The 27,733-nt window shown below is 43.2% G+C and overlaps 1 protein-coding gene across 1 annotated transcript in view; it reads left to right on the forward strand.

The window, feature by feature from the left end:
* The window catches only part of ERLEC1 (endoplasmic reticulum lectin 1), a 42,410-nt gene extending 20,775 nt beyond the window's left edge, over positions 1–21,635 (forward strand). Inside the window, exons 6-14 of the mRNA XM_075863011.1 lie at positions 5,783–5,826; positions 10,042–10,265; positions 10,560–10,689; positions 12,960–13,118; positions 15,946–16,005; positions 16,821–16,945; positions 20,553–20,630; positions 20,719–20,794; positions 21,438–21,635. Coding sequence (XP_075719126.1) covers positions 5,783–5,826; positions 10,042–10,265; positions 10,560–10,689; positions 12,960–13,118; positions 15,946–16,005; positions 16,821–16,945; positions 20,553–20,630; positions 20,719–20,794; positions 21,438–21,509 — 968 coding nt within the window. The 3' untranslated portion in view covers positions 21,510–21,635. The remainder of the gene's footprint in view (positions 1–5,782; positions 5,827–10,041; positions 10,266–10,559; positions 10,690–12,959; positions 13,119–15,945; positions 16,006–16,820; positions 16,946–20,552; positions 20,631–20,718; positions 20,795–21,437) is intronic.
* Positions 21,636–27,733: the final 6,098 nt, after the last annotated feature.

Here is a 27,733-nt window from a genome sequence, read left to right on the forward strand (position 1 = left end):
TGACCAATTTGAGAAGCGCTCAAAGCGATGTGACTTCAGCTTCAATTTTGGAATTACAGAAGTGAAGAGCGTGGTATTTGTAGGCCTGATTTCCTTGTCAGACTCGGGATCCACCATCTCATAGGTGGTGTTGGTAGGAATTAAACAGGGATCCTCATACAAGAATCTTGGAGGTGACAACCACATGTCACATAGGCCTGCTGCCGGTTCAGGTCTTGTTCCACGATCAGCTGGGTTAAGGTCAGTGGAGATGTACTGCCACTGCCCAGGAGTAGAAAAACTTCTAATGCGTTCTACTCTGTTGCTGACATATACATAGAATTGTTTTGTTTGGTTGTATATATAACCAAGCACAACTTTACTATCTGTGTAGAAAGCAAATGAATCAATTGCAATGTCCATTTCGTTTTTAATAACTTCAGCAATCTCTACTGCTAGCACAGCTGCACAAAGCTCAAGTCTTGGCACAGAGTGTGCGGGTTTTGGGGTTAGTTTGGCCTTACCCAGGACAAATCCACAGTGAGGCTTGTTGGTTCCTGGGATTCTCAGATAGGCTACTGCAGCTATGGCTTCGATAGACGCATCAGAGAAAATGTGTATTTCTCTTCTGCTGGCAGCTGAAAGAGAGCTGGGAACGTAACAACGTGAGACTTGGAGTTGTTCTAATATTTTCAGAGACTCCTTCCATATCTTCCACCTTTGTTGTTTCTCAATAGGCAGAGAAGTATCCCAGTCTATGTTCTCGGTGGTAAACTGTCTCAGCAATTTCTTGCCTTGAATGGTGACGGGGGCTATGAAGCCAAGAGGATCATAGATGCTGTTCACAACAGATAAAACTCCTCGCTTGGTAAAAGGTTTGTCACTGGCTGACACTTGGAAGGTGAATGTGTCTTGCTTAATGTCCCACAGCAAACCTAGGCTTCGTTGTATAGGAGGAACATCAGAACCAAGATCGAGGTCTTTCAAGTTGGTTGCATGATCTTCAGAGGGGAGCGCTTTCATTACCTTCTGGCTGTTAGAGATAATCTTGTGAAGTCTGAGATTTGCTACAGACAGCATTGCCTGCGTTCTGGTGAGGAGATCGATTGCCTCTTCACTTGTGGGTAAGGATTTAAGTCCATCATCTACATAGAAGTTCTCAACAAATTGACGAGCATCAGATCCATACCCCTTCTCACCTTCCTGGGCTGTCCTTCTCAATCCATAGATTGCTACAGCAGGAGAGGGGCTGTTGCCGAAGACATGTACCTTCATCCGGTAATCTGTGACCTTGTTGTTGACATCATTGTCTTTGTGCCGTAGAAACCTGAGGTAGTTCCTGTTGTCTTCCTTGAAAATGAAGCAGTGGAACATTTGCTGGATGTCAGCCATTACTGCAACAGGTTCTTGTCTGAAGCAGATGAGTACTCCTATGAGGTTGTTGTTTTGGTTAGGCCCAGTGAGGAGCAGGTTGTTTAGAGAAACGCCTTCATGCTGAGCGCTGGAATCAAACACCACTCTGATTTGATTAGGCTTGCGAGGGTGATACACGCCAAAGGATGGAAGGTACCAGCATTCTTCTCCTTCCTTTAGTGGTGGTGCAGGTTCTGCATGATCTCTATCAAATATATTTTGCATGAAGTCTACAAAATGTTTTTCCATCTCTGGTTTCCTCTTTAGGGTGCGTTTTAAAGAGGAAAATCTCGAAACTGCTTGCTGTAGATTGTTTGGTAATTTTGGTCTTGGGGAACGGAAAGGCAAAGGTGCTACCCAGCTGTTAGACTCATCCTGAGCAAATTCTTTGTCCATAACCTTGAGAAATTCTTTATCCTCTCTTGCAAGTGCCAACTTATTGTCTTCACTTGTAGAATTGAACACTGTTGCTCCAAGACTGTCATCCCAGGACAGGAATGTGTTCATATTATCTTGGTGGTCAAGCTGCCACTTACTGTTGTTCAGCTTCTCTTTCACCCAGTAATGGTGTGGGCATGGCTGAAAATAAGTGTTGCGACCATTTGGCAAAATGTGAGTTTTAAATGAGGAAATCTTGGTAGGCTTCTTCATCTTGTCTATAAAGACGTTGCCTATGATAACCCAACCTAAATCAAGGCGTTGGGCAAACGGAGCATCATGTGGTCCGTTGATTTGCTGGCGTACCTTATGTACCCTGAGAATGTCTCTACCGAGCAGAAGTAGGATCTCTGCACTCTTGTCAAGGGCTGGTATTTCTTTCGCTATAGCCCTTAGATGAGTGTGATGAAGAGCAGCCTCTGACGTAGGAATCTCATCTTTGTTGGATGGTATCTGGTTGCACTCAACAAGTGTGGGTAAGGGTATCTCCTGATTGTTGAGAGAAGCCACTATAAGTCCACTGGCTCTTCTTCCGGAGACCTCTGTAATGCCACTACAAGTACCCAAGGTGTAAGGGTAAGCATCTCCTTTTAAGTTGAACAGGTCAAAGAGTTCTGATCTTGCGAGTGAACGGTTGCTCTGATCGTCCAGGATGGTATACACCTTTACGGCCCTTTCCGGTTGACCCTTGGGGTATACGTTGACTAGACATATCTTTGCGCAGGACTTGTCGCAAAGGTCGTCTCCGCAGACTTCTGTGCATGAAGAAGATACAGTAGTAAGATTTGCTGCTTGCTCTGCATTCTCCCCGCCATGATTTATCGCAGGAGTGGAATGTGCAGGTGGTGCAGGACTGAATAGAGATGGATGGAGCGCTTGCACATGGTCCTCACAGCCGCACTCTATGCATTTAATAGTAGTTTTACAGTCTTTAGCGAAATGTTCAGTAGACGCACAACATCTGTAACATACCCTAAATTTCTTTAGAAGCTCTTTGCGTTCCTGGAGCGGTTTCTTTCTGAAGCCAATGCATTTCTTGAGAGGATGTGGCTTCTTATGAATAGGACATAGGCGATTAGGATTTTCAATCTTTTCACCTTGGTTGTACTTGTCTGGAGCTGATGAGGGTGTGGGAAGGACATCAGTCTTTTTCACTGACACTGGACCTCTGTGGTTTCTATAGTTAGAACGTGGGCTGTCGTACTTAGGATGGGGTGAACCAGGACCACTGGACTCACTGGAGGTAAAGCTTGGGTCATTCTTGGATTCTGCAATGTTCCTGATAAATTCACAGAAGTAAGAAAATGGAGGAAAGGAGACTTGCTTTTCTTTTTTGTATCTCGACCCAAGTGTAGTCCACCTTTCTTGAATATTGTACGGCAGCTTGGAAACTATTGGGTTTACCCCACGAGCTGTGTCTAGGTAACTGAGGCCAGGTAGGTGTGGGTCTGCCTTGGCCAGCTGGAGCTCTAAGAGTAGGTCGCTGAGCTCTTGGAATTTTACATTGTCTTTGCCAGATATTTTTGGAAAACCTTGCAGCCGTTTAAACAGAGCATTCTCTATGGCTTCAGGACTGCCAAAGCTTTGTTCCAGTCTCTCCCAAGCAGCGATGAGGCCTGCAGTTGGATTCTCGATGTGGACAGATCTCAATCTCTTGACACGTTCTGTAGACTGTGGACCGAGCCACCTGATCAGCAGATCTAGTTCTTCAGCAGCAGTAATGCCAATGTCACTAATAACGGTTCTGAAGGCACATTTCCAGCCCCTGTAGTTCTCAGGCTGGTTGTCAAACCTTGTGAGGCCGGTTTTAGTAAGTTCGCGGCGAACCATGTATCTTGCAAACTCTGTCATGTCAGTTCTCTCTGACTTTGGGCAGAGTATTGCTGGCTGAGTAGTGCTGATCATATTATTTGCAGAGTTCTGGCTAAGAGACATAGGGAAATACGGGTCTGCACGGGCGTTCAATCCAGGAGATAGTTTAAAGTCCATAGGTTTAGCTACACATGGAACAGGAACTATGTGGTTGCCAGGAGTCTGGTGACTTGCTAGCATATTGGATTGCACCTGGGCGTCTGTGTAATGAGCTTGCTGAGGTGCAGGGTTCTGGTGCAATGTGGTATGTGGAGAAAGGTAAGGATGACAAATTGGTAATGCATTGTACTGACCTTGGATGCAGAATGCTGCAGAAGAATCTGTGCCCCGTTGCTCTGGAGAAATATTTGCGCTGTCAGGATCATTAGCAGCAATCACAGGTTCACTGTTTTGGCTTAGTACATAGTCTCTCTTGTGCGCTTAAGAGGATCTTCTACCTCCACTTCACATACACTGATGCTGTCTCTTTCACTTCCCCTGGCAGCTTCTTCTAAAACCTTTAACCTTGCCATAGCTGAGGCATGCTCGCATTGTTTGTTTAAAGTTTCTATTTCCGCCTTTTGGCGCGCTGCATCGGCTTCCATATCTGCCTTTTGGCGTGCTGCATCGGCTTCCATATCTGCCTTTTGGCGCGCTGCATCGGCTTCCATATCTGCCTTCTTTTGCGCAAAGACGGCCTGTATTTTAGTAGCCTCTGCTTCTGCCCGCGCTCTTATGAGCTGTTCGCTGAGCGTGGAATATTTTGAAGATCTTGACTTAGAAGATAGTTTTGAACGACTGGTAGACTTAGAAATGCGAGACGACGTTTCCTGTAATTGCGCGATTCTTGCCTCTGTGTTAGACTTAATTTTGCATACTAGGCTGTCTCGTTCCAAATTAAGTTTCTGGAAGCTTTCAAATTCTTCTAAAGAATCCTTTGTATTAAGTTTCTTCAAAATGCCAACATATTCCTGGCTTTTCAGTGAATAATGTTCATATGCTGTACAAATCTGTTCTAGAGCTCCCTCTAGTGGTGAAACATTGTGAGCAGGCTGTGAGATGGTGGAGATGTGACTCAGCAATCTTTGCCAGAAGTTTGAGACAGCAGAAGAAAGTTCATGTTTTGCACCTTCTAGATTCTCTGTAACCTTCCATGTAGGCTTAGCAGAGCGTTTAGCTCTCTCACTGTACTGCAGACTAGGATCCATACTTTCTTCTGACTGTAGGTACTGTTCACCTTGAGAAGACTGTGCAATGTTCTCTTCAGACATGACACCTCCCAGACAGGATGTGGATAATACAGCGGTGGGGGTGCTAGCTTGCTAGAAGGGTCTATGCTGTGGGGTCACACACACTGATGATTTCTTCTGCAGGCAGTTGCTTGTCTGTGACTATCTCTGCAGGAGCTGCACACTGACTATACAGCTGGATCTGGCAGATATATAACCATCTTTTCACTATTCTGACTCCATGACCAGGCTGTAAGTTGTAGGGCCCTTGAGACAATCTCACTGTATATGTCTGTATTGAACCGGTACTCACACCAAGACACTGTCAGATAGCGTCAACTCAGCTGAAGAGGCACGTGGGAAGTTTCCAGAGAAGTTTATTTTCAGGCTGAAATACTTGTAATGTACACAAACCAGCAGGTCAAAAGATGATATTTTGCCAGAGTTGAGCAGGAGATGACTACACAGTATGGGAACCATGAGGAAAGACAACTAAGCACAGAAAGAAGGGAGGAGCTATTACCTCAGAGCCTAGCTACAGGGAGATAGCAGGGACAAACTAAATAAAGCAAAGCAACTGCAATAGGAGCGTATAACATAACATGACAGTGAATAGAAACCTAAGTCGAGGGACATGACATGGATAGCTACATAAAATAAAAAAACACCAATAATAAAAATAGCAAGAACATGATTAAAATGTCATTTACTAATACATTCCCTTTAAGGACTCTTGGTGAGATAAGTCCGAATTTTTAGAATGACATTTTTGAGTTTTAAAACTAGTTTGAATATATGCAGTTGAAGCTGTATATGATAACCTATAACTGAAAATAATAACTTTTTTTTTTTTTTTTTTCTGTATTTAATAGGTGAGAAACAGGAAGAAGGGGTTAAAACTGGAATCCATAAAGATGTAAGTGAGGAGGGGCAAATATTCTCTTTGTTGCTTTGCAGTATGAACTAACATATATAGCTGAGAAAGAAAATCAAATATGTTAATATAGCCCATAAACTCTGTAGCAAAATAAGGACTAAGTAATAGGGTTGTCCCATGAGCGCAAATCCTGTCCATCCAGATCCTTGATAATGGCATATGGCTGTCACCGCTTGGGATGATCACCCTCCCCTGCAGTGTCGCTCCAACAGCCAGGTCCTCGGCCATCTGCTCAATATCCGAGGAGCTGCTTTAAGTAAAGGAGGCTATTCTGATGCGACAAACCCTTTTAATATTATGTTTAACCTTTGGAGGAGAGCCTTTACTTCTGTATAATGCTTATTAAAAAGCAATTTCTTGAGACTTGTTTATTATAATAACTGTACCTATTACAAACCGGTAAGTATTTACCAGAATGTAGATTGCCACTTATAGTGGCTTGTATTCTGCATATATTTCATGAAGTAGTGACTTGTGCTTGTTATAGGTATATAGAAGAGATTTGCTGTCTGTGCAGTTCCTTAATTTGCAAATAGAGGTTTGTAGTGGTGAATCTACAGTCTATTTACGGCATTTCCAGTAAGTGTAATAGTAGTAACATAGTTTGTAAGGCCTCATTCACACAAGCGTGAATCACGACGGCCGTCACACGGACTCATGCATTTCAATGGGGCCGTTCACACGACCCTTGTTTCAACGGAGTGTGTGAACGCTCCGTTGAAAAATAGGATGTGTCCTATTTTACTGCGTGTCACGCATCCCTCCATAGACTGTAGTCTGTGGGTGATCCATGACAACGCGTACCGCACGGGTCCACCTCGGACGTGGAAAACGGCAGTTTTTCACGTCCGAGGTGGGCTACGCTCGTGTGAAGGAGTTCTTAGGAGGAAAAAAGGCTCAAGTTTTTCCAGTTCAGCCTATTCTCCTGCAGTGCTGATACAATGGAAGGTCAAACCCCAATGATGCACAAGTCAATTTGCCGTCTCTTAAGGGAAAATAATTCCTTCCCAACTTTAATCTGGCAGTCAGAATAAATCCCTGGATCAACAACTCCTTCAGTAATCTAGTAATCATAACTTGTAATATTATTATTCTTGCTCATGTTAATGAGAGATACAGACACCTTGAGTAAATGCTGTTGCCACTAGAAGGCTGACAATAAGCACAAAAGTGTTAGCTGAGTTGCTACTTCGTCAGTGGATGATTGGACAAACTACGTGCCCTCTGGGTAGGCCTTGATCTTGGCGGCTCCCTCCTTCCAGGTTTTTTACTACTCTGCAGTTCCCCCGAGCCCATAGACTAGGGGAAACAACATTTTGCTGCCGGAGTATGAGTGGAGCAACACTCTCTTATAGCGCAGGACTTGGGTGGAATTGCTCAGCCACATTATCCACTTCTCAAAGGTGGAGTAATTGACCTGCAGTCGCAGTACCTGAGTGAAAGTACTGGTCACTCCCGCTCCCTATTTAGGATGTCGCTGTTTAGCATCACCCCTCTACTGCTATGTCATTTCCCAGAGGGAAACCTATTTTGTTTACACTGGTTGCAGCACCAAATTCTTATTTGGTCAACCTGATCCTCTGTTTTGGATGCTTAGGAAAAATACATCCTTCCACAGCCCTGCCATCTCATGCTGTCTGTGCTAAATGTGGATGTCCCCCAACTATGAACCCTCCAGTCTCTTGTCCAGCCAAGACTGGCCAGTTAGCAGTGCTTCCACCGAGTGAGCCCGCCAGCTTTATCAAGGCATCCTTTCAGGAACCCCCCAGTAGAAGTTGGTGAAACTTACTCATCTACTCTCCTACTCTGGCAAATACCTCCTTCCATCGTAGCTATCCGCAGGACAGCTTGGCTCAAATGTTGGTCTGCTATTACAGCTTTCAAGCAGTCCTTGACTGTCTCTTTTGGGCCTCTTATTTTAGAGGAGTTAGTCTCTGAGAACACAGATAGCAAGCGTTCCCACTTGCCTCAAAATAGGTCCAGCCGCTCTGGACCATCCAGGAAATCTTTTTGTTGGATAGTCAATCGCCCCAAGTTTTCCCTACCCCTATTTCCCTATCGCCTTCCCAAAGGATAACCTTTCTCAGCATGTCTTTTGATACTGTTTCAGCAAGAGTGTGCCTGTCTCAGGAATAATTGTCTTCACTATGACAGGGCATCAGGACTCTTTGGAAGGGCTCTCCGACCTCGCTCAGTTTCTGCTTGCTGGTCCTGGGCACCATGATGGGCTCGGTTTAAAGAAGTTCCCTTCACCCAGTTTCACACCCGCCCTCTTCAAAGGGCGATTTTAATTTTTTTTATTCTTTGGAACCATGCCGTGGATTTGTTGGACAGCCGGATTGTCCTTACTCTCCAACCATCCTCCAAGGTCGCGCTTTCCTTCCTCCTCCTTGTTGGTAGGGCCTCTCAACACGGGCGAATCTCAGCAGTTGGGGTACCTTCTGGAACTTACGGCCCGGAGTCTGTGGCTTCGGGAGGAGTTCTCCCTTTTCATCAACATTCTGAAGCTGAGGGTGATCTTCTTGTGTCTCGACATCGGATGACTCAACTGGACGGCCACCCTGTCCTGGTTTAGACAGACAACGCCATGGCTGTGGTTTGCCTTAATCATCAGCGTGGGACCCACGGTTCTATGACCATGACAGAAGCTTCCAGGATCCTGAATTGGGCAGAGTGCCACGTCCCAGGCACTCCGGATGTAAACTTGATGGCATTCAGATTCAACCATAAGGTTCCATGTTTTGTATTGCGGGCTCGCGATACGGAGGCTTACGTGGTAGATGCTCTGGTAGCCTCTTGAGATCAGTTCAGCCTTCCTTGTCTTTCTCCCTCTCCTTCCAAGGATTATCAAGCGAATCAAGGTGGAGTGCATTCCGAACATCCTAGTGGTCCTGGATTGGCCTTGTTAGTCATGGTACGCTGAGGTGGTGTCTCTGTTAACCGTCATTCCCTGGTGCTTGCTGCTGCAACACAATCTGCTCTCTCAATGGCTGCTTTTTTCCAGCATTTAGTTGCTACGCTCAACGGCATCGCTGTTGAAGCCACAGTTTTGAGGGCTACTTCCAATGTTGCAAGACAAGAAAGCAGTAGCCCTTGCATTGCTCCTTGTCCAGGATTATATCCTTTCTTCAAGGGGTTCAAGATCTCTGACTAGCCCTCCGTTCCCTCAAGGGACACGTCTCTGATCTGTCCATTCTTTTTCTTTGTCCGCTAGCTACTAAGTCAGAAATTCAGATTTATTTTTTTTCAGGCTGTGGATCATGCGGTTCCTCCATACAGACCTTCTACTCCGGCATGAACCGTGAACCTAGCTCTGAAAGCTCTACAATCTGATCCATTTTAACCTTTTCAGGAGCTTTCTCTGTCTTGTAGCAGTTACTGAATTAACAGCCCTGTTTTATCGGTCTCCCGAAGGTGGTCTTCTCTTTCCAACTCAAATGAGGACATTCTTTCTCTCCAACTCCAGGTTCCGCTGCTTTTTGGCCTGTAAGGCGACCATGGCCTGCTGGATCAGTTTAGCCATTGGGGAATCATACCCTGTCAAGTGTAAGGAGCCCCCGTTTTGGATTACGACTATACTAGAGCGGTTGGGGCTTTTTGGGCTGACCTCATTTGCTTCCTCGGTTTGTTGTTCCCTCCCCCGGGAACTGCTTTGGGATGTTCCAAGGTGTCTGTGCCCCAGCGAGAAAAGGGTATTTATTTTTTTTGAGTACTCACTGGAAAATCCTTTTCTTGCCGAGTTCATTAGGAGAAACAGATCCCACCCTAAACATTTGTTATACGTTTCTTCAGGTTAACCTGGCTTACGTTAGATGTTCTTTATGTCTACTGCCTCTGATTACAGTTCCTCAACTTTTTCTGCTTCTCATACTGCGTGTCTGCAGGAGGGGTATATCCTGTGTAATAGGAGCTAACACTTTTTGTATTTAGTGTCAGCCTTTTAGTGGCAACAGCATATATCCAAGGTGTCTGTGTGCCTCAATGAACGAGAACAGGATTTTATGGTGAGTATTAAAAACAAAACAAAAAATCCTCTTATTAGCCATATTAATTTTCTGTTTTCTAATGGACACTAATATATATAATGGAGGGATATATATTGCTAGTAAGGAGGAGCTATGTTAACCCTTAACCCGAAGTTTCTAAAAATTAGAAGAATAAAATGTCAATGGATTCATAATTGTTTCTTTTTAGACTCCCTCCAAAAACATTGAAGGACAGATGACTCCATATTACCCTGTTGAAATTGGGAATGGAACACCATGCAGCTTGAAACAGAACCAACCCCGGACCACGACAGTAATGTACATATGTCACCCAGATGCCAAACACGAGATCCTGTCTGTAGCTGAAATTCTCACGTGTGAATATGAAGTTGTAATACTGACGCCTCTTCTCTGTACCCATCCAAAGTACAGGTAAGTTACCCTAGACTTCCATCCATAGACACTAGGGGGCAAATTTATCAATGTGTTGTAAGTGTAAAACTGGTATAAGAGGGTACCAATAAATCTCGCATGTGATGTGCACTTGTGCCATTTTTTGACACTGCAAATTCTTTTTGAATTATCAGTTCTGTTCAAAAAGGGCTATCCTGTTTTATTAATTCCAGTATTTCAGCATTGGAAAATTCTGCCTTGGCGCAGTCTATAATGTAGAACTAGGTTTCAGGTTCAGCAATACATCGTCATGTGATTGTCTCTTTCTCACAGGTTTAAAACCTCTCCTATAAATGATATATTTTGCCAGTCATTGCCAGGGTCACCACTAAGACCACAAAGCCTGGAGAAACTTGAACAGCAGCGGGAGATGATCAGGGCACCATTTAAGCCCAACAAAGAGGTAATCTATTTAGAGTTCTACATAATCCGGAGTATCCCCACATGGATAGGTTTATCAAAACTAGTGCAGGGGGAATGAGGTGCCGTTCCCCACGGCATCCAAAGATGCTGCGCTTTCATTTTCTAAAGGGCGTTTAAAAAAATTAATTAAATTGAGCCGGAATCTGGTTGATTTGAGCAACTACACTACTTTTCCTTTGCACTAGTTTAGATAAACCTCCCCAAGAAAGCATGCCGACTGCATGCATGTGTTGTCCTGGTCACATTCAACCTGTGGGTTTGGAGTGATAGAAATAATGTTAGTAGTTAAGCTAAAATAACTTTAGGCATTGAAGTTCTATTTTCTCTGCACTTCGAGTCATCCACTTCTTTTTTCACATGGGAATTGCGGTGCAGTAGGGGGAGGCTTCTCCCAGCCACTGACAAATCAACTTAAAGAGAACCTTTCACCTGCCCATACATGTGCAGCAATGTAAAAGGCAGGGCTGTACAAACCCTGTCTCACTATAAATTGTTTTCCTATCTTTCTCCGTTATTTAGATATCAGTGCTTTTATATTTGGCGCTCGATATTTATATAACCCCCTGAACTGTCAATGAAGCGTGTAACATCGCTGTGACACTGTCCAATCAGCTACGGACAGTGTCACAGCAAGAGCTGGAGAGCGAAGACGTGTGTGCAAGCGCACCTCTGCCGCCACCACTGAACAAAAGAGGAGAAGAAGAATGTGAATTCTTCTGTTCCACGGTGGCGGGAGTATCTTCGGCATCGGAACTTTGTGCGCGCGTGAGTGTGTGCGCGCGCATGCTTGCACATCTCTGAGCTGCGCGTGCGTGGGCACACGCTCTTCTCTCTTCAGCTCTTTCTGTGACACTGTCCGTAGCTGATTGGACAGTGTCACAGCCATGTTACACGCCCCCTTGCCAATTACACGCCCCATTGACAGTTCAGGGGGTTATTTAAATATCGAGCGCGAAATATAATGGCACCGATATCTAAATAACGGAGGAAGATAGGAAAGTGCCCCAGGGTTTGTACAGCCCGGCCTCTTACATGCTGCAATCAGCTGCACATGTATGAGCAGGTGAAAGGTTCTCTGTAAACCACTGCCTATTTTTCCAAACTTATTGTTCTCAATGTCTAAGCTCAGGAGGGTGGAGAAGGATGGAGAGAGGAAGAGCGACGAATATGGTGGAATCCGAATAAGGAGACATGAGGGGGGGGGGTCAATGCGACCCAGGATAGCAGTAGGGAGTCGTTTAACAAAAGGAGGTAGGGGTTCCTGAAGGGGGGTGAGTCAGATACAGCTAAGAAGTTGGCCAAAATGGCGCTGGGAGCCAGGTTAGTTTAAGGGTCTTTTGTGAGGAACAAAGAAAGGTAGTTTTGGGTGGGAAGAGGAGGGGGCTGGGAGCTAGATTTAGGTGGAAAAGGGGGAGGAGTTAGGAGCATAACGAGTGGGCAGGTAAGAAAATAGACAGAAGTTTTTTGGTTTACCACGCAGCTACCCAAGAAAAGATAGGTTTGATGTGAATGTTGCACTTTAACTGCACTTTTATTGAAATTGTGGCACATTAGCTGTGGTTATATGCGGCCCGCATTTTTATCACTTCTGTGCAGCATGGCAACTGTCAGCGGGGAGGACATGGCATTGCTGCCAGGCCTTCAATAGAGGCCGCTGGATGACCCGCCAGGTGTAGGCTTGGTCTGGCTAGGAGGTTGGCTGCTGTTTGCATTTCTGGATGCAGGCGTGACCCAGCTGACCTTTTGGGCTAAAGTATCATGGTTTGTGTCAGGCTCCCCGATGTATTGCCTGTTATTATGTTTATTAAGTTAATAAAGCGTGGCATACACCACACATTTTTAGCTGAAATTAAGTGTATTTTGGGTTTTATGCTAAAGAGGGGGATAGGATTAGCAGGTTCACCCCTTATGAATGCCTCCAGGAACGTATAGTAGAAGTCTATAAAACGCTTTTTATCTTGTATCATTTGGATGTAACGTTGAAGCAGTTTAGCACAACATCAAGGTAGAGGATCGCTTTGTAAGCGTTATATTTTTATTTATTTTTAAATCCGAGACAGAATGTGTCTTCAGAGCTTCTTTTTTTTTTCTTTTTTTTTTACATGGGTGTTGAATGACTTTTTTACATAAATGCAGTAGTAGCTATTAAACTGTGTTTACTCATTTTTGCACTGTGCGTACGGCCAATAAAATTGTTCATCCAGATGATGTGATTTATGTAACGCTACGGATCGGAATTTATAATTGCAGGAAGAGCGGCAAACCATGAAGGAAAAGTTCTCCACCATCCATAAGCCAGTGACTGTGGGTTCTCAGCATCAAGTCACTGTGGGGACCACACACATTTCCAAGCTGACCGATGAGCAGCTGATCAAAGAGTTTCTCACAGGATCATACTGTTTTCATGGTGTAAGACATCTATAGGTTTTATTATGGATAAAGTCATTTCAATACTAAGATTTGCTTTGTACTATGAAAATACAGGAGGCAAAAGTGTAAGGCCCCATGCACACGACTGTAGCCATGTGCACGGTCCGTGTTTGCGGCACGGACGGGCATTGGAGTGTCATCCGTGTGCCATCCGCAATCACAGACCGTGCACACACGAGTTGTGCATTGATTTCAATTAGCCCGGACCGCTATTGCGGATCATGTAATGACATGTCCTATTTTTTTATTTTTTTTTTGCGATCCGAGCAATGCACGGACCGTGTTTTATATTATCCGCAATTGCGGATAGTATACGGCCGCAAATGCACGGCTCTGTGCATGAGGCCTAACTGGGATGTGTGATCTTAATTTTACAAATATATATTAGAGATTCTTCAATTTTATGGATTTAATGAAATAGGCCGTCCTCTGTGAGACGTTACATACACTGATACATTGTAGCAAACTTTCAGGTCAGGAGAGCGATTTGTGCTGCTAATGTATTTTGTTCACAGATGATTGTCTAGGCTGGATACAATTACGACAAACTCCCAGCTGTGAAAAGTATTCGATCTGTATGGGGTTTTACATAATCAAAATTTGGATTGACATACAAATGAAATGAATAACCATTGCTACCACATACTCAATCCTCTAAATATTTTTCAAGTATAGCCTAAAGCAAATAAACTGTTCTATTGACAAAAAGACACATATAACTTAATATAATGTACTACCAGGCTATGCTGCTACATGTGCCCCTCCAGAGTGTGCTACACCTCCGCATGTTTATGCTGCCGCACATTTCTTTTTAAAACCTAAACCATATCCATTTACTCCCAACATGTCTGACCACATGTACTGCCGCATCAGGGGATAGGGACTCCTTATATGATATGGTCAGTTAGTAACAAATCTCTGTTTGGGCTATGTAAATTATATGTTATGAAGCTCCTACTAGTAAATGTATCCTTAGGTGTTCTGAATTAAAAATATGTCTCTGGGTGTAAACCAAAATATTCCCAATCCGAAATCTTGAAAATGGTAATGAATTTTAAAAAAGGAATACAAAGTATATTCTAAAGTGGCAGAAGTTTTCATTTTCTATAAAACTGGAAACTTCAATTTAATTAAGATGTTTTTAATTTTTACTTCTTTGCCATGCAGAAGTATCTGTGTGGCAGGTGTATAAACTACAGATCACATACAGTTAGGTCCAGAATTATTTGGACAGTGACACAATCTTCATTATTTGGGCTCTGCTGCCACCGCATTGGATTTGAAATGAAACAACTGACATGCAATTGAAGTGAAGACTTTCAGGTTTAATTGAAGGGGTTAAACAAAAATATCCTGTGGAACGTTTAGGGATTGCAACCATTTTTCTACACAGCCTCCTCATTTCAGGGGCTCAAAAGTAATTGGACAAATTAACATTACCATAAATAAAATGTGTTTTCTTTTTAATACTTTGTAGAGAATCCTTTGCAGGCAATGACTGCCTGAAGTCTGGAACCCATGGAAATCACCAAACGCCGGGTTTCCTCCTTTGTGATGCTTTGCCCGGCCTTTACTGCAGCTGTCTTCAGTTGTTGCTTGTTTGTCGGTGTTTCTGCCTTAAGTTTTGTCTTAAGCAAGTGAAATGCAGCTCGATCGGGTTGAGATCTGGTGATTGACTTGGCCATTGCTGAATATTCCTCTTCTTTGCCTTTAAAGAACTCCTGGCTTGCTTTCTCAGTATGTTTTGGGTCATTGTCCATCTGTACTGTGAAGCGACGTCCAATCAACCTTGCTGCATCTGGTTGAATCTGAGCAGAAAGTAAATCCCTGAACACTTCATTCATCCGGATGCTTCTGTCTTCAGTCACATAATCAATAAACACTAGTGACCCATCCATGCATGCCCATGCCATCACACTGCCCCCATAATGCCATCACTGCCTGCACCATGTTTTACAGAGGATGTGGTAAGCTTTGGATCATGAGCCGTTCCAAGCCTTCTCCATACTTTCCAGTCTAATCTGGCTTTTCTATTTTTGAGGCTGATTAATGTGAACGCTCTGTAATTGCTCTCATGAAGTCTTCTCTTTATAGTAGACTTAGATACTGATACACCTACTTCCAGGAGAGTGTTCTTCACTTGGGTAGATGTTGTGAAGGGGTTTTTGTTCACCATGGATTCTGCGATCATCATACACCACTGTTTTCTTTTTTTTTTTTTTTTTTTTACAAGAATGCACCAAACTGTTGATTTGGCCACTCCTAACATTTGTGCTATGTCTCTGATGGATTTCTTCATTTTTTTTCTTCCTAACGATGGTCTGTTTCACTTGCATTGAGGGCTCCTTTGACCTCATGTTGTGGGTTCACAGCAACAGCTTGCAAATGCCACACCTGGAATTAACTCCAGACCTTTTACCTGCTTAATTAATGATGGATTAACGAGGGAATAGCCCATGCAGCCCATTATATCGCTTTTGAGATAATTGTCCAATTACCTTTAGTCCCTTGAAAAAGACGCAGCTACATATTAAAGAGCTGTAATTCCTAAACCCTTCCTCAAATTTAGGATGTGAATACCCTCAAATTAAAGCCGAGAATCTGCACTTTACCAAAACATATTGAATATACAGTTATATAATCAATATGGGCTTAAAGAGCTAAAATGCCAAAACTTGTGTCACTGTCCAAATAATTCTGGACCTAAATGTATCTCTCTTTTTTTTCTTGATTACCTTTTTATTAGGTACAATGTTTTTTAATGTTTTGTGCATTTGTTTTTAATTGTTTTATATAAATTTTGCAGGGTGTTGGCTGGTGGAAGTATGAATTCTGTTATGGAAAATATGTCCATCAGTATCATGAGGTAAATGCATGTACTGTTTTCAACCACTAGATGGAGCCTTCCTTTTAAATATTAGAGGAACACTAAACGTACTGTCAGTATGGGGTTTTCCCTTCTCAAACATTTATGGCAGAATCCTCGCATAGGCTGCAGGATCCAGGCGGGTGCGTGCGGCGCTCTCCATTCTCTTCAATAGGAGTTACAGAAACAGACGAGCAAGTGAGGCTCGGCTGTTTCCGTAACAACCATACAACAGAATGGAGAGCGCCGCACGCACGTGCGGCCCTCCACTAGTCTCCACCTGGATTCAGCGGCTGCCGCAACAGGTGAGACAAGTGGTTGTTTCGTCCGAGCTGGAACCGCATTTATGGCATATTCTGTAGATATGCCATAAAAGTCTAAGATAGGAAAACGCCTTTAATAAAATTAAAGCCTATAGAAAGCCGATATGATTTATTTAGGATTAAACTGTACTTAAGCCATTAGACATTGCAGTAACGTTGCATCACTTTGGCTAGCACGTCACCATGTACCTACAGCCAGTGCGTTTTTTCAGGAGGCACGTAGGACACCACTTTTAATAAAAAACATAATGGTGGTTGTTTGATTTTTTTTTTATTTTTATCAGAGAATCACATTTGTGTTCTCCAAAAAAATAATAATTTCAAAATCCCACGAAAACCCTGTAAGACATACACAGTCTTGGACTGAGAATACTTGAATTTCAAGAATATTATACAAAAACTCAATGTATAATTATCTATCTTTGGTCTATTTGGTGTACTTTGACAGTCAATCACGTCATGGCTGATGAATTTATTTGTTTTCACGTGCAGGATAAGGACACTGGCAGAACAACCCTCGTTGTTGGTACTTGGAAAGAAGAAGAACATTTAGAATGGGCCAAGAAAAACGTTGCAAGGTTGTACCATCCACCTGATGAGGGCGTGCAGACTGTGAGGCAAGTCCTTTTGTTCTACAGCAATGCGTTACTTTTCAATCCATAAAAGCAGAGTTACTGTCACATCACAAATATAGCTGCCATGGGCCTCCATGTAATGCCATTCGTTGCAGCATCATGCCAAGCCTTAGGCTTGGTTCACACTGGTGTTATGGCTTCTGTTATAGGTGGATCCACAATATTCTGCCTGTCAGGGCAAAAAAAATACTGGATAGGATAGCCATGCATGATACAATCTTCTGACTATCCAAAAGCAATGGAAACCTGAGGGAAAGGAATTGCTAGTGTGAACAGAGCTTAAGAAATAGGAGCAATACAGCTGTAAAGCAACAGCTCTTACGTAGCTCCTGTTCTCCTCAGATTCAGTAGATTATTGTTGGATATCTAGTTTAACAGTCTTAGGGTGAATAAGCAGTTAATCTAAATGTCATATTTTTTACTGATTTAATGTACATATTTGTAGTGCACTCTATTCCTAATGCTAAGTTATCCACTTATGAGCAGTATATCTGTCTCATTCTTACTTGCCATGGGTTATTTGGCTGCAAGGTTCACTAAAGTCACTCACTCGTACTTTCATGTGGGGCTGCTGACTATTACTAGACCTAAACACTCTTTTTATTTTGACATTTTATTTTCCACACTAGTGTCATTTTTGCTAAGTATAAAAAAAAAAAAAAAAAGTTCTTCACATCTCAGAACATATTAGTCAGAATAATTCCCTGTATGAGTGCAAAAACGTATCACTAATAATCTATTCTGGGTAAATACTGCTTATAGCCACATTTGAATTTACAATTGGCCTGGCTACTTCCTACAAGAGCCGTCTCTAGGCAGCTACGATACTACTCAACCCACTGGGAGTAAACTCGTCCCAGTCGCTTGTGAGAATAATCCTGATGGAAGTGTCAATCAGATCCTCAAAATTTTTTCAAACCATTGATTTTAAAAATTGCTACATGTAAGATCCTGTTCACACAACTTTTACAGATTCTGTCGCAGTATTCTGCCTCATTCATTCCACGCAAACCTCCCATTTAAAGATGATCTGTCACTAGTTTAGAAATGCCATATCTCTTATCTAATCTCATAGCTGCTGTCACACTGATAATGCCAGTGAAAATTGTGTCCCAAAACGTTTATTAATGTAAAAGTTATTAGCACTTTTCTAAATATGTAAATGAGCCCTTATTAGACAAGTGGGAGGTAACAGCAGCGATTCTCCTGAGGTGGAGCCTCCTCGGACGCTGACCTATCAGCATGAAGCTGCTTCCACCGTATGGGGGGGGGGGTATTTTAGGTCTCATGCAGACGGCGGTGTTATGGCTCTGATTTCATATGGGGACACACAAAGGGTTTCTATGTCAGATTCCGTACAGACGCTGTAATATGAAAACAATACGTTTGGGGGTCACTGACTGTTGGTATATTCTGTTGCCACAAGGAGGCGTGACACTAAACGAAAAAGTATTTGCCCCACATGCTGCTTTCTCTGTATAGTCTATGTACCTTTTTGTTTTCTGAAGTCTTAATAAAAGTTCCCTTTAAAAAGAAAAAAAAATGTGTTGGCCCCTCTTACAAGATATACCCTGCATACAGACACTGAGCTTATTCAGTCTTCGTCTTCGCTTAGTGTCTGTAGGAGGCAGATGCTCCTGGTTGCACAACAGGTTGTTTTCTCTTTTTGTTCTTACTCTTTTTTTTTTTTCCCTTCTAACTGGTAAACGGGCGTTGATGTCCCCCCTACATTTCCTCCTAATGGCAGACGCACGGTGCTGACTTCATTGCGCCGCTGTTCCCCTGCCAATGTAAACAAGAGCACAAGCTCCTCTGTCGCCCACCAGCCTCAGTCACCCCTCTTTTGCTTCTCCCCACCATTGCCTTACCTGGCCAGAGGATGTCACACGGAGAGGGTGTCCCTGCTGGTCTTGTGCATTGAAAGCAAATGGCCTTCTCTGGGGAGTAAGTATTGTGACAGCTCGGTCCCCAATCCTTCCCCACCTCCCACTCAGTGCAACGGACCGTCTACCTCCCTGGTCCGGGGATGTGCGCCAGTTGTATATCCCGAGGACGTCGCCAGGAGCACCGTGCAGTTGTGAGTTGTTTTCAGCCCACGGCAGAATCTATCTCCTGGCTGCAATTTTAGTTCCCTCTCCGCCTACGTTGCGTAGGCATGGCACACTGCAGCAATTGGTGCACAGTCATCACTTGAATGCTGGCATCCAATGATGGTGCGTGGTGAGGGGCCCTTTCCTTTCCGCTGTGCTTCTCTCCTCAGCCGTGCAGACGAGCCGGTCAGCTGTTACCTCTAGGACCGCACCACACTCGCTGGAACCGGGTAGGATCAGCCTTTGGCCTTTTCTCAGCTAGCCACTTTCAGACTCTGTAGGATAATTTTCAGTTGGGGCTATTTATCTAGCAGAACCTAGGTGACACTGGGTGGCCTTTCCCCTTTATTAAGGTGGAATAACTGTCCTGCCTTTTGCAGTATCTGAGTGGATTTATTGTCACCACCACCCCATTATGTAAGAGGAGAGTGGTAACCCATCTACTTCCATGTCAGACAACAAAGGAGACTCCTCCCGACAGGCAGCCATCATAAATTATTATGCCTGCTCCAACTACGGCCTCAAGTTGAACCTTCATGAGAGATCTCTTTGCAACGCCTCTCCTAAAAGATTGCTTTCTCATGTCTGTGACTTCTTCTATCTGGAGGTAACAGCCCTGTCCTGTCATTCTCTGTACTCCATCAGATTAAGGCAGTGCTCTGCACCACGCCTTACTTTTTGCCAAAGGTGGTCTGCTCCTTCCAGCTTAACGAGGATATCGTATTGCCGATCTTCTGTCCGTATCCTGTGCATCCCAAGGAAAGTTCTCGTCACAACTTGGCCGTTGCCTGTGCCTTGCGGGTGTATTTTTCACTCACTTACTACTTTCGCAGATCTGACTTACTCTTTGTTGTTCCTAAAGATCCGAGGAAGGGTTTGGCGACTTTTAAGGGTAGGGAGCACTCATTCCGGATTACAGCCCTCCTGGGCTGTGCGCTATCCGGCTTCTGTTGTTTAAGTATACAAGGCGGCTAACTGGTATTTTGCTTCTGCAGATGCTTTACTTGGATGCTATTTCTTGCAAGCATCTGTGGAGTGTAGATGACTATCTCCCCTTTTTTTTTTTTTTTTAACTTCTGTTCCTGACCCTGGGGACTGCTTCCCACAGTTTGTGTCGTCGTCCCCCCCCCGATGAGATGAACGAGAAAAGGGTATTTTTTTTTTTTTTGAGTACTCACCGTAAAATCTTTTTCTCATCCATTCCATTGGGGGACACCGCTCCCACTTATATAGTTTTTACAGTTGACTTGTTTGTTGGATGGTTTCTTCTCTCCGGTTTTAATAACTGTTCATTACCTTGTTTTCTGCTTCTCCTACTGCTTATGTGCAGACTTAATTAGTTCAGTGTCTGTAGGCAGGGTATATCTTGGAGGAGGGGCCAACACTTTTTTGTAGTTTTAAGTTTCAAGCCTCCTAGTGGCAGCAGCAGATACCCATGGCCTGAAAAGGATTTTAACGGTGAGTGCTCAAAAAAAAAATATATCGAATTTTGTTTACAGAATGGTGTCACATTTCTATGGCGGGGGAGATATCTGCGAACTGACCAATAAGCCTAGACAGGTGATCGTAAAACTAAAGTAAGTATTCTGTGTAATTATAGCTCTAATTCCTGTTGGCAATATGGAACCACTTAACGAGATTCGCTGTTCTGACTTCTATTATTAGGTGTAAAGAGTCCGAGTCTCCACATGCTGTCACTGTATATATGCTTGAACCACAGACTTGTCAGTATATACTAGGAGTAAGTATGTCATTTTATGTTCAGTATTTTGTCATAAAGAGGAGCATCTTGTGTCCAGCAGCATATGCTTCATCCACTGTATGCAGTTCAGTATTGCATTTTGTGCACTCATGTTGATCTGATGCCTGTAATTCAACATCAACCCCTTACTGTCTATGCGTTTTCCTGTCAATTCTCTAGAAAGCAATGCTTGGAAAAAGCCATCTAACTCCGTTTCAGGACTGAAAGGAGATCTTGATGGGGCTGTAGTGTGGATAAATGTATGATGCCCTGCCAAAGAGGTTTAGTTATCTGGGCAGATTTATTGACATTCTCACAGAAAGTGCATAAAGCTCTCTAACAATATATTTATGCATTTATCGCAACAAAACAATGAGGGTAAAAATACAATTATAACAGTAGCTTGCTTAGTTAACTTCCAACTAATTAGCGAACATTAAAACATGGACACAAACAAAAAAAAAAAGTCACACATGAAAAAAAAAAAAATACTGAACGTGTCACAGACAAAAGAAAAAAGAACTTATTCTGTTTTGCTCAAATCCGCCTGATGGACAAATGAACGGTCAAGGTGGGATTGTACAATGTAATGTCAGTGCATGTTCCATGAAAAATGAGTTGGTGTTCCTTTTGGTATTTTTAGGTGGAATCCCCGGTAATATGTAAGATTCTTGATACAGCTGATGAAAATGGGCTCCTCTCAATTCCAAACTAAGGCAGAAGGTGATTGTTCTGCTAGAACCGGGAATCGGTCAGCTGGATCAAGTGTACGAACATTCGAAGACAATTTGTGTATATGTATGTGTGTATATATTGGATAATACAGATTTTAAATACAATAGTCTTTTTGTATGTTTATGAAACTTTTTTTTTTTTTTTTCCATCAAGGCTGGATTGCATTATTTATTTCATGACAATGACTGTGTTACGGGTGTTATTTTTGATTGAATATATGAGCTGTGTTCATATTTTAGTAATGTTCTGCAGCAGGTTTGCAAAGTGTTTTAAACTTCTCAGCATACAATAATATATGTATATACACCAATCAGCCATAGCCATAAAACCACTGACAGGGGAATAATAACATTGATTATCCTGTTTCCCTTAGACAGGTGCCATTGTATGTTCACACTGAGTTTTTGTCAAGCAGAAAAATCTGCCTCCAAATCTTATTCAGGATTTTGCAGGTGCTATTTGAGGTATATGTTTTTTGTTATTTTTCTGTTGGTTGGGTTTCTTACTCGCCTGTAAAATCCACTAGCGCTTTTTTAGTCATAAAAAAGCATCTAAAACCGTGTCGAGCCACACGGCGCTGTTTCTTTTTCTGCCTTAAATTAATTTAATTTGGAATTTGCTTTTTATTTTTTCTTCTCTTACTGAGCAAATTAATTGGTCCGGGGTATGGCTGGGCGATTAGTGGAATTAATTTGATTAATTCGCTCTCAAGGACTCACACGATTCTATTTTTTTTAACAGAATCGTTGAATCGTTTCTGTAGTCGCGCCGAGCTGCAAGGGGAAGCTCCGCCCTGCCGCCTCATCATCGCCTGGTCTGCCCCGTCCTGTCTCTGCTTCCCCATGGAACTGCTGTTCTGTACTGTACAAAATGATACAGCACGGAACAGCAGTTCCGTGGGGAAGCAGAGACTTCTAGTATATAGCCACACCGCCCCGCTGTAGATAGCACCCCCCTTGCATATTGCAACCCCCCTCCCTTGTAGATCGTAACCCCCTTCCCTTGTAGATCGCACCCCTCCTCCCTCTAGGAGCCGAATCCCCGGCCAAAGCGTTGGCAATATCTGGCCGGGGATTCAGCTTTAGTGGCAGCTACAGCGTTGCGATCTGAAAGTGAAGGGAGGGGTGCGACCTGCAAGGGATGAGGCACTATGTGGGCACTATCTACATGTGTTGGTTTCAGGGGATTGTGACAAAAAATCCTGACAAATGAAATTCATGAAAAATGGACAGACGGACTGGAAATGGATGAGAATTTGGAGACGCTGATGCAAAATGGACATGAAAAACTGACAAATGAGGAGTTTTTATTGGCCATTTTTTTCACGGTCGTGTGGCTGTAGCCTAAATGACTAATGCCAGGAGTCCTATTCACATGTACCGTGGTGGGGCTGGGAAATCCAGTGGACACCCGGCCTTAATGTAATTTATTTAAAACCCCATCGTGGGGCCGGTACTGACAGAGTCCTGCTCAGACTTCAGATACTATAATGTTATCTCTCCCCAGAGTGCCCGCTCGGCACCATCTACCTGGCCCTGCTGCAATTTACACTGCTCTGATCTGCAATGTCGGAGACCTGCTCAGGGGGTGATGGGCAAAGGTTGGATGTTTAATGCTTGCAGTACATAATTGATTATAGATTCTGTTAACCTGTTCCCTGCCAGGGAACACAGAAGTTATGGAACACAGAAGTTATAATCCATTAGAAAGATATTTTTCCAATTGTATTTATGATTAAAAAAAAAGAAAAAGTATTTGCAGAGGTAAAAAGTTGTGAAGTTACATACAATAATTATAGCAATATATGTTAAAGTTATTTATATAAAGAAAATGTATTAAATTATCTCTTGGTATTACTGTTAAATAAACAGAAAAAAAATAAGAGAATTGAGATTCAAAACAAAAATCGCCCAAAATGTTGAAAAAAAAAATCTAGATTTTATTTTTGGGCAAAATTGCCCAGCGCTGGTCAGGGGAGAAAAAAAAAAAGCCTGATTTTTATTGACATCAATACAAGGCAGATTTGAAAAATTTTTATGCTAATTTTGACGCAGTAAATGCATCAAAATCAGAGATGAAAATCTCTGTGTGAACATACCCTTAGTGTGGGATATATTAGAGGGTAAATGAAGTCTGTTTTTGAAGTTGATATGTTGGAAGCAGTAAAAATGGGCAAGTGTAAGGATTTAAGCAACTTTGTCAGAAACCAAATTGTCAGGGCTAGTCTAATTAGTCAGAGCATCTATAAAACGGCAGGTCTTGTGAGGTGTTCCCGGCATGCAGTGGTTAGTGCTTACAGAAGTAGTCCAAGGAAGAACAACTGGTGATCAAGTGACCGGGTCATGGGTGTCCAAGGCTCATTGATACGCTGGGGGAGCAAAGGATAGACCATCTGGTTGGATCCCACAGAATAGTTTATATAGCGCGAATTGCTGAAAACGTTTATGCGGACAATGAGAGAAAGGGGTCAGAACCCACAGTGCATCACAGGTTGCTGACTGGCCGCAGACCAGTCCGTGTCCATGCCCCCTGTCCAAAGCCTAAAGTGCCTACAATAGGCACATGAGCATCATAACTGGACCATGGAGCAATGGAAGAAGGTGGCAGGGTCTGATGAATTACGTTTTTTTAAATCATGTGGACGACACGGTGCATGTGCGTCGCTTACCTGGGAAAGAGATGGCACCAGCATGTATTGTGGGACGAAGGCAAGCCAGTGGAGGCCATGTGATGCTCTAGGCAATGTTCTGGGCAACCTTCGGTCCTGGCATTCACGTGTATGTTACTTTAACAGTTACCACCTACTTAAAGTGCACCTATCATTTCACTCCCCCAAAAGAAAAACCACTCCATCTGTGTTACAATGCTGGCGCAATACATACTGTTTGGTCTGTTCAACTTTATTTGCTGTTTTTTTCCAACGTTCTGGTGATATCCACGTGCTCGTTGGGTGCAAGGAAACCGTTTCATTTGGCATGGCTGATGGGCGGGCTCTATCTACGGTGTAAATAACACGTTACCTTTATTCTATGGGTCGGTACGATTACGACGATACCACGTATGTATAGGTTTTTTATGTTTTACTACTTTTGCACAATAAAAACTCGAACTAAAATTATTTGTTTTTGCATCGTTGCTTTCCAAGAGCCGTAATTTTTTTATTCTTCCGTTGATGTAGTTCATTGGTACTGTTTTGGGGTAAATGGGACTTATTGATTAACTTTTATTACTTTTTTGCGGGGCAATGAAAAGAAATAGCAATTTCGCCGTAGTTTTTTGCATATGTTTTTTTAGTCGTTCACCTTGCGGTTTAAGTTACATGTTAACTTTATTGTTTAGGTCATTACGGTCACGTTGATATGTGTGTACTTTTTAATTTTTTTTTTAATTTTTACTAAAAACCACTTCTGAAAAAAAATATATATATAAATATATATTTTTTTACTGTAATCTTTATTAATTTTGATTTAACATTTATTACTTATTTTTTTTAGTCCCACTAGGGGACTTCACTATGCGATCTTTTGATCGTTGCTATAATTCATTGGTTTACTCTGTATACCAGAGCATTATTTGTTGTCCGTGTAAAACTGACAGGCAATCTATTGCCTTCGGCACGTCCTCATAGGTATATAGCCAGGGCAGACTCTGGGCCTTTATCAGGCCCCCGGCTGCCATAGCACCTCATCAGAGGCCTGCAATTGCATTTGCGGGCCACCAATGGGTGAGGGAGGGAGGGAGCTCCTTCTGTAAATGATTTAAATGCTGTGGTCGCTATTGACTGCGGCATTTAACGGGTTAAACGGCCGCGATCAAAGTAAACTTTGATCGATACCGTTGGAGCAGGCACGTGGCTGTCAGACAGTCGAGCCCCGGCTCCAGCCTGCGCGGGACACCCGTGCAGCACTTAGACTTTGCCACCGTGAAAAGGCGGCCTCCTAGCCTTTGGCCCCTTTAGTGATTGCCGTGAAAAGGCGATTGGTGGTCACTAAGGGGTTAAATTAATTATTCTATAGTTAAAAAGTTTAAATGATAGTGAACCTTTAAACATTGTTGTAGACCAAATACACCCTTTTATACCAATGGTATTCCCTAATGGCATCGGCCTCCTTCACTACATAAATTATTCAGGAATTGTTTAAGAAACATTACAGAGTTCAAGGTGTTGACTTGGTCTCCAAATAGCCAAGATCTCAATCCGATTGAGCATCTGTTGTATGTGCTGGAAAAGTCCAATCCATGCCCCACCACTCGACTTATAGGACTTAAGGGTCTGCTACTAACATCTTGGTGTTGGATACCTCAGGACACCTTGAGAGGTCTGAAAACGTCATGCCTCGACGGATCAGAGCAGTTTTGGCATCATGAGGAAGACCTACACAATAAAAGGCAGGTGGTTATAATGTTATGGCTGATCAGCATCCGTATGCTCTCTCACTGTATGTTAATTAGTGATTGAGAGCATTTATGTGTGAGTAAATGAGTGCTAACCTGAGCAATGACATTGCAAAAGTATCAACAATATTGGCCTAAGAATCTGTTAAGCCTCCTCTAGGCAGGGGCGTAACTAGGAAAGACTGGGCCCCATAGCAAACTTTTGACTGGGGCCCCCCCTCCCCTGGGTGTCACACCCCCCTTGTAGATAGTGCCTTTTTTACAGCCCCCCTCTGTAGATAACGCCATACAGCCCCCCCTCTGTAGATAGCGCCATACATCCCCCTGTAGAATACGCCATACAGCCCCCCTGTAGATAACGCCATACAGCCCCCCTGCAGAGAACGCCATACAGCCCCCCTGTAGAGAACGCCATACAGCCCCCCCCTGTAGGGAACGCCATACAGCCCCCCCCTGTAGAGAACGCCATACAGCTCCCCCCTGTAGGGAACGCCATACAGCCACCCCACCCCCCTGTAGGGAACGCCATACAGCCGCCACCCCCCCCCCCCCCGGTAGGGAACGCCATACAGCGTCCCCCCTCCCAAAAAAATGCGACCTACAGTGTGTCCTACAAGATACATGTATCCCCTCTCCACAGGATAGGGGATACATGTGTGATCGCTGGCAGCGATAGGGAGAACGGGGGACTGAAAGTTCCCTGAACTTCTCCATGACTAACCTCTGACTTCCGGCGTCTGTGTCGGCAGCTCAATAAAAATGAAAGGAGCGCTGCATTCATTTCTACGGAGCTGCCGACACAGACCCCGGAAGTCCGAGGTTTGTGATGGAGAACTTCAGGGGACTTTCAGTCCCCTGTTCTCCCTGTTGCTGCCAGCGATCACACATGTATCCCCTGTCCTGTGGAGAGGGGATAGATGTCTTTTGCTCTATTTTGCGCCTTCAGGAACAGACACCGTTTAGCCATTTTTAGCACGTGTTAGTTAAATGGCTATAACTTTTTTATTTGTTGGGCTAACGACGTGATTTTTGCGACGTTTTTTTCCGTAGACAATGCAGGTTTCATTTTTTTATCATTTTTATACACCCTTTTTTTGCTATTTTAGAATTTTTCTTCATAAAGTTTGAAAATAATAGTAAAAAAATAAGCTTTTTTTACATTTCAGCTATTTTTTTTTTGGGTAATAACATAGTTTTACCCTAAAATAGACCTTTTATTTGTGATCGCCATTGTCTACCGTAAATTTTTATATATTACATGTCTATATTAGGGTAATTGGGTCAGCGCTAGCGTTACAACAATGATTGGCGGGGGGGGGGACGTTTTTAATTTTTGGGGTGGGTATTTTATGTGTATTTATTATTTAAATTTTTTTTTGCACTTTACTTTATTATTTTTTTTGTTACTATGGTCTGTCCCTCAAAGGTCAAAGAAGACCTTTGGGGAACTTTATATATTTTTTTTCTTTCTTTTACACCATGTTTTTCCACTGTAACTGGAGATGCACAGCAGCCCCAGTTACAGGGGAAATCAGCCCTCTCATAGTGACGATTGTCACTAATAGGGCTGTGCTGGGTCTAGTAAGACCCAGCAACAGTCTGCCACTAACGGCACCCGGCGATCATGTGACCAGTCACATGATCACCGGGACCAATAGAGACAGCGCCGCTGCTGCTGTCTCTATTCCTGTACACAGCGCGCATTGAGCGCTGTGTACAAGAGATCGGAGAAGACAGAAGCAGCGAAAGCTGCTTCTATCCTCTCCTCAGGATCCCCGGCAGTCACTGACAGCCGGAGACCCGACATTC

Source organism: Rhinoderma darwinii, chromosome 4 (assembly GCF_050947455.1).
Source record: "Rhinoderma darwinii isolate aRhiDar2 chromosome 4, aRhiDar2.hap1, whole genome shotgun sequence".
Classification (NCBI taxonomy): domain Eukaryota; kingdom Metazoa; phylum Chordata; class Amphibia; order Anura; family Rhinodermatidae; genus Rhinoderma; species Rhinoderma darwinii.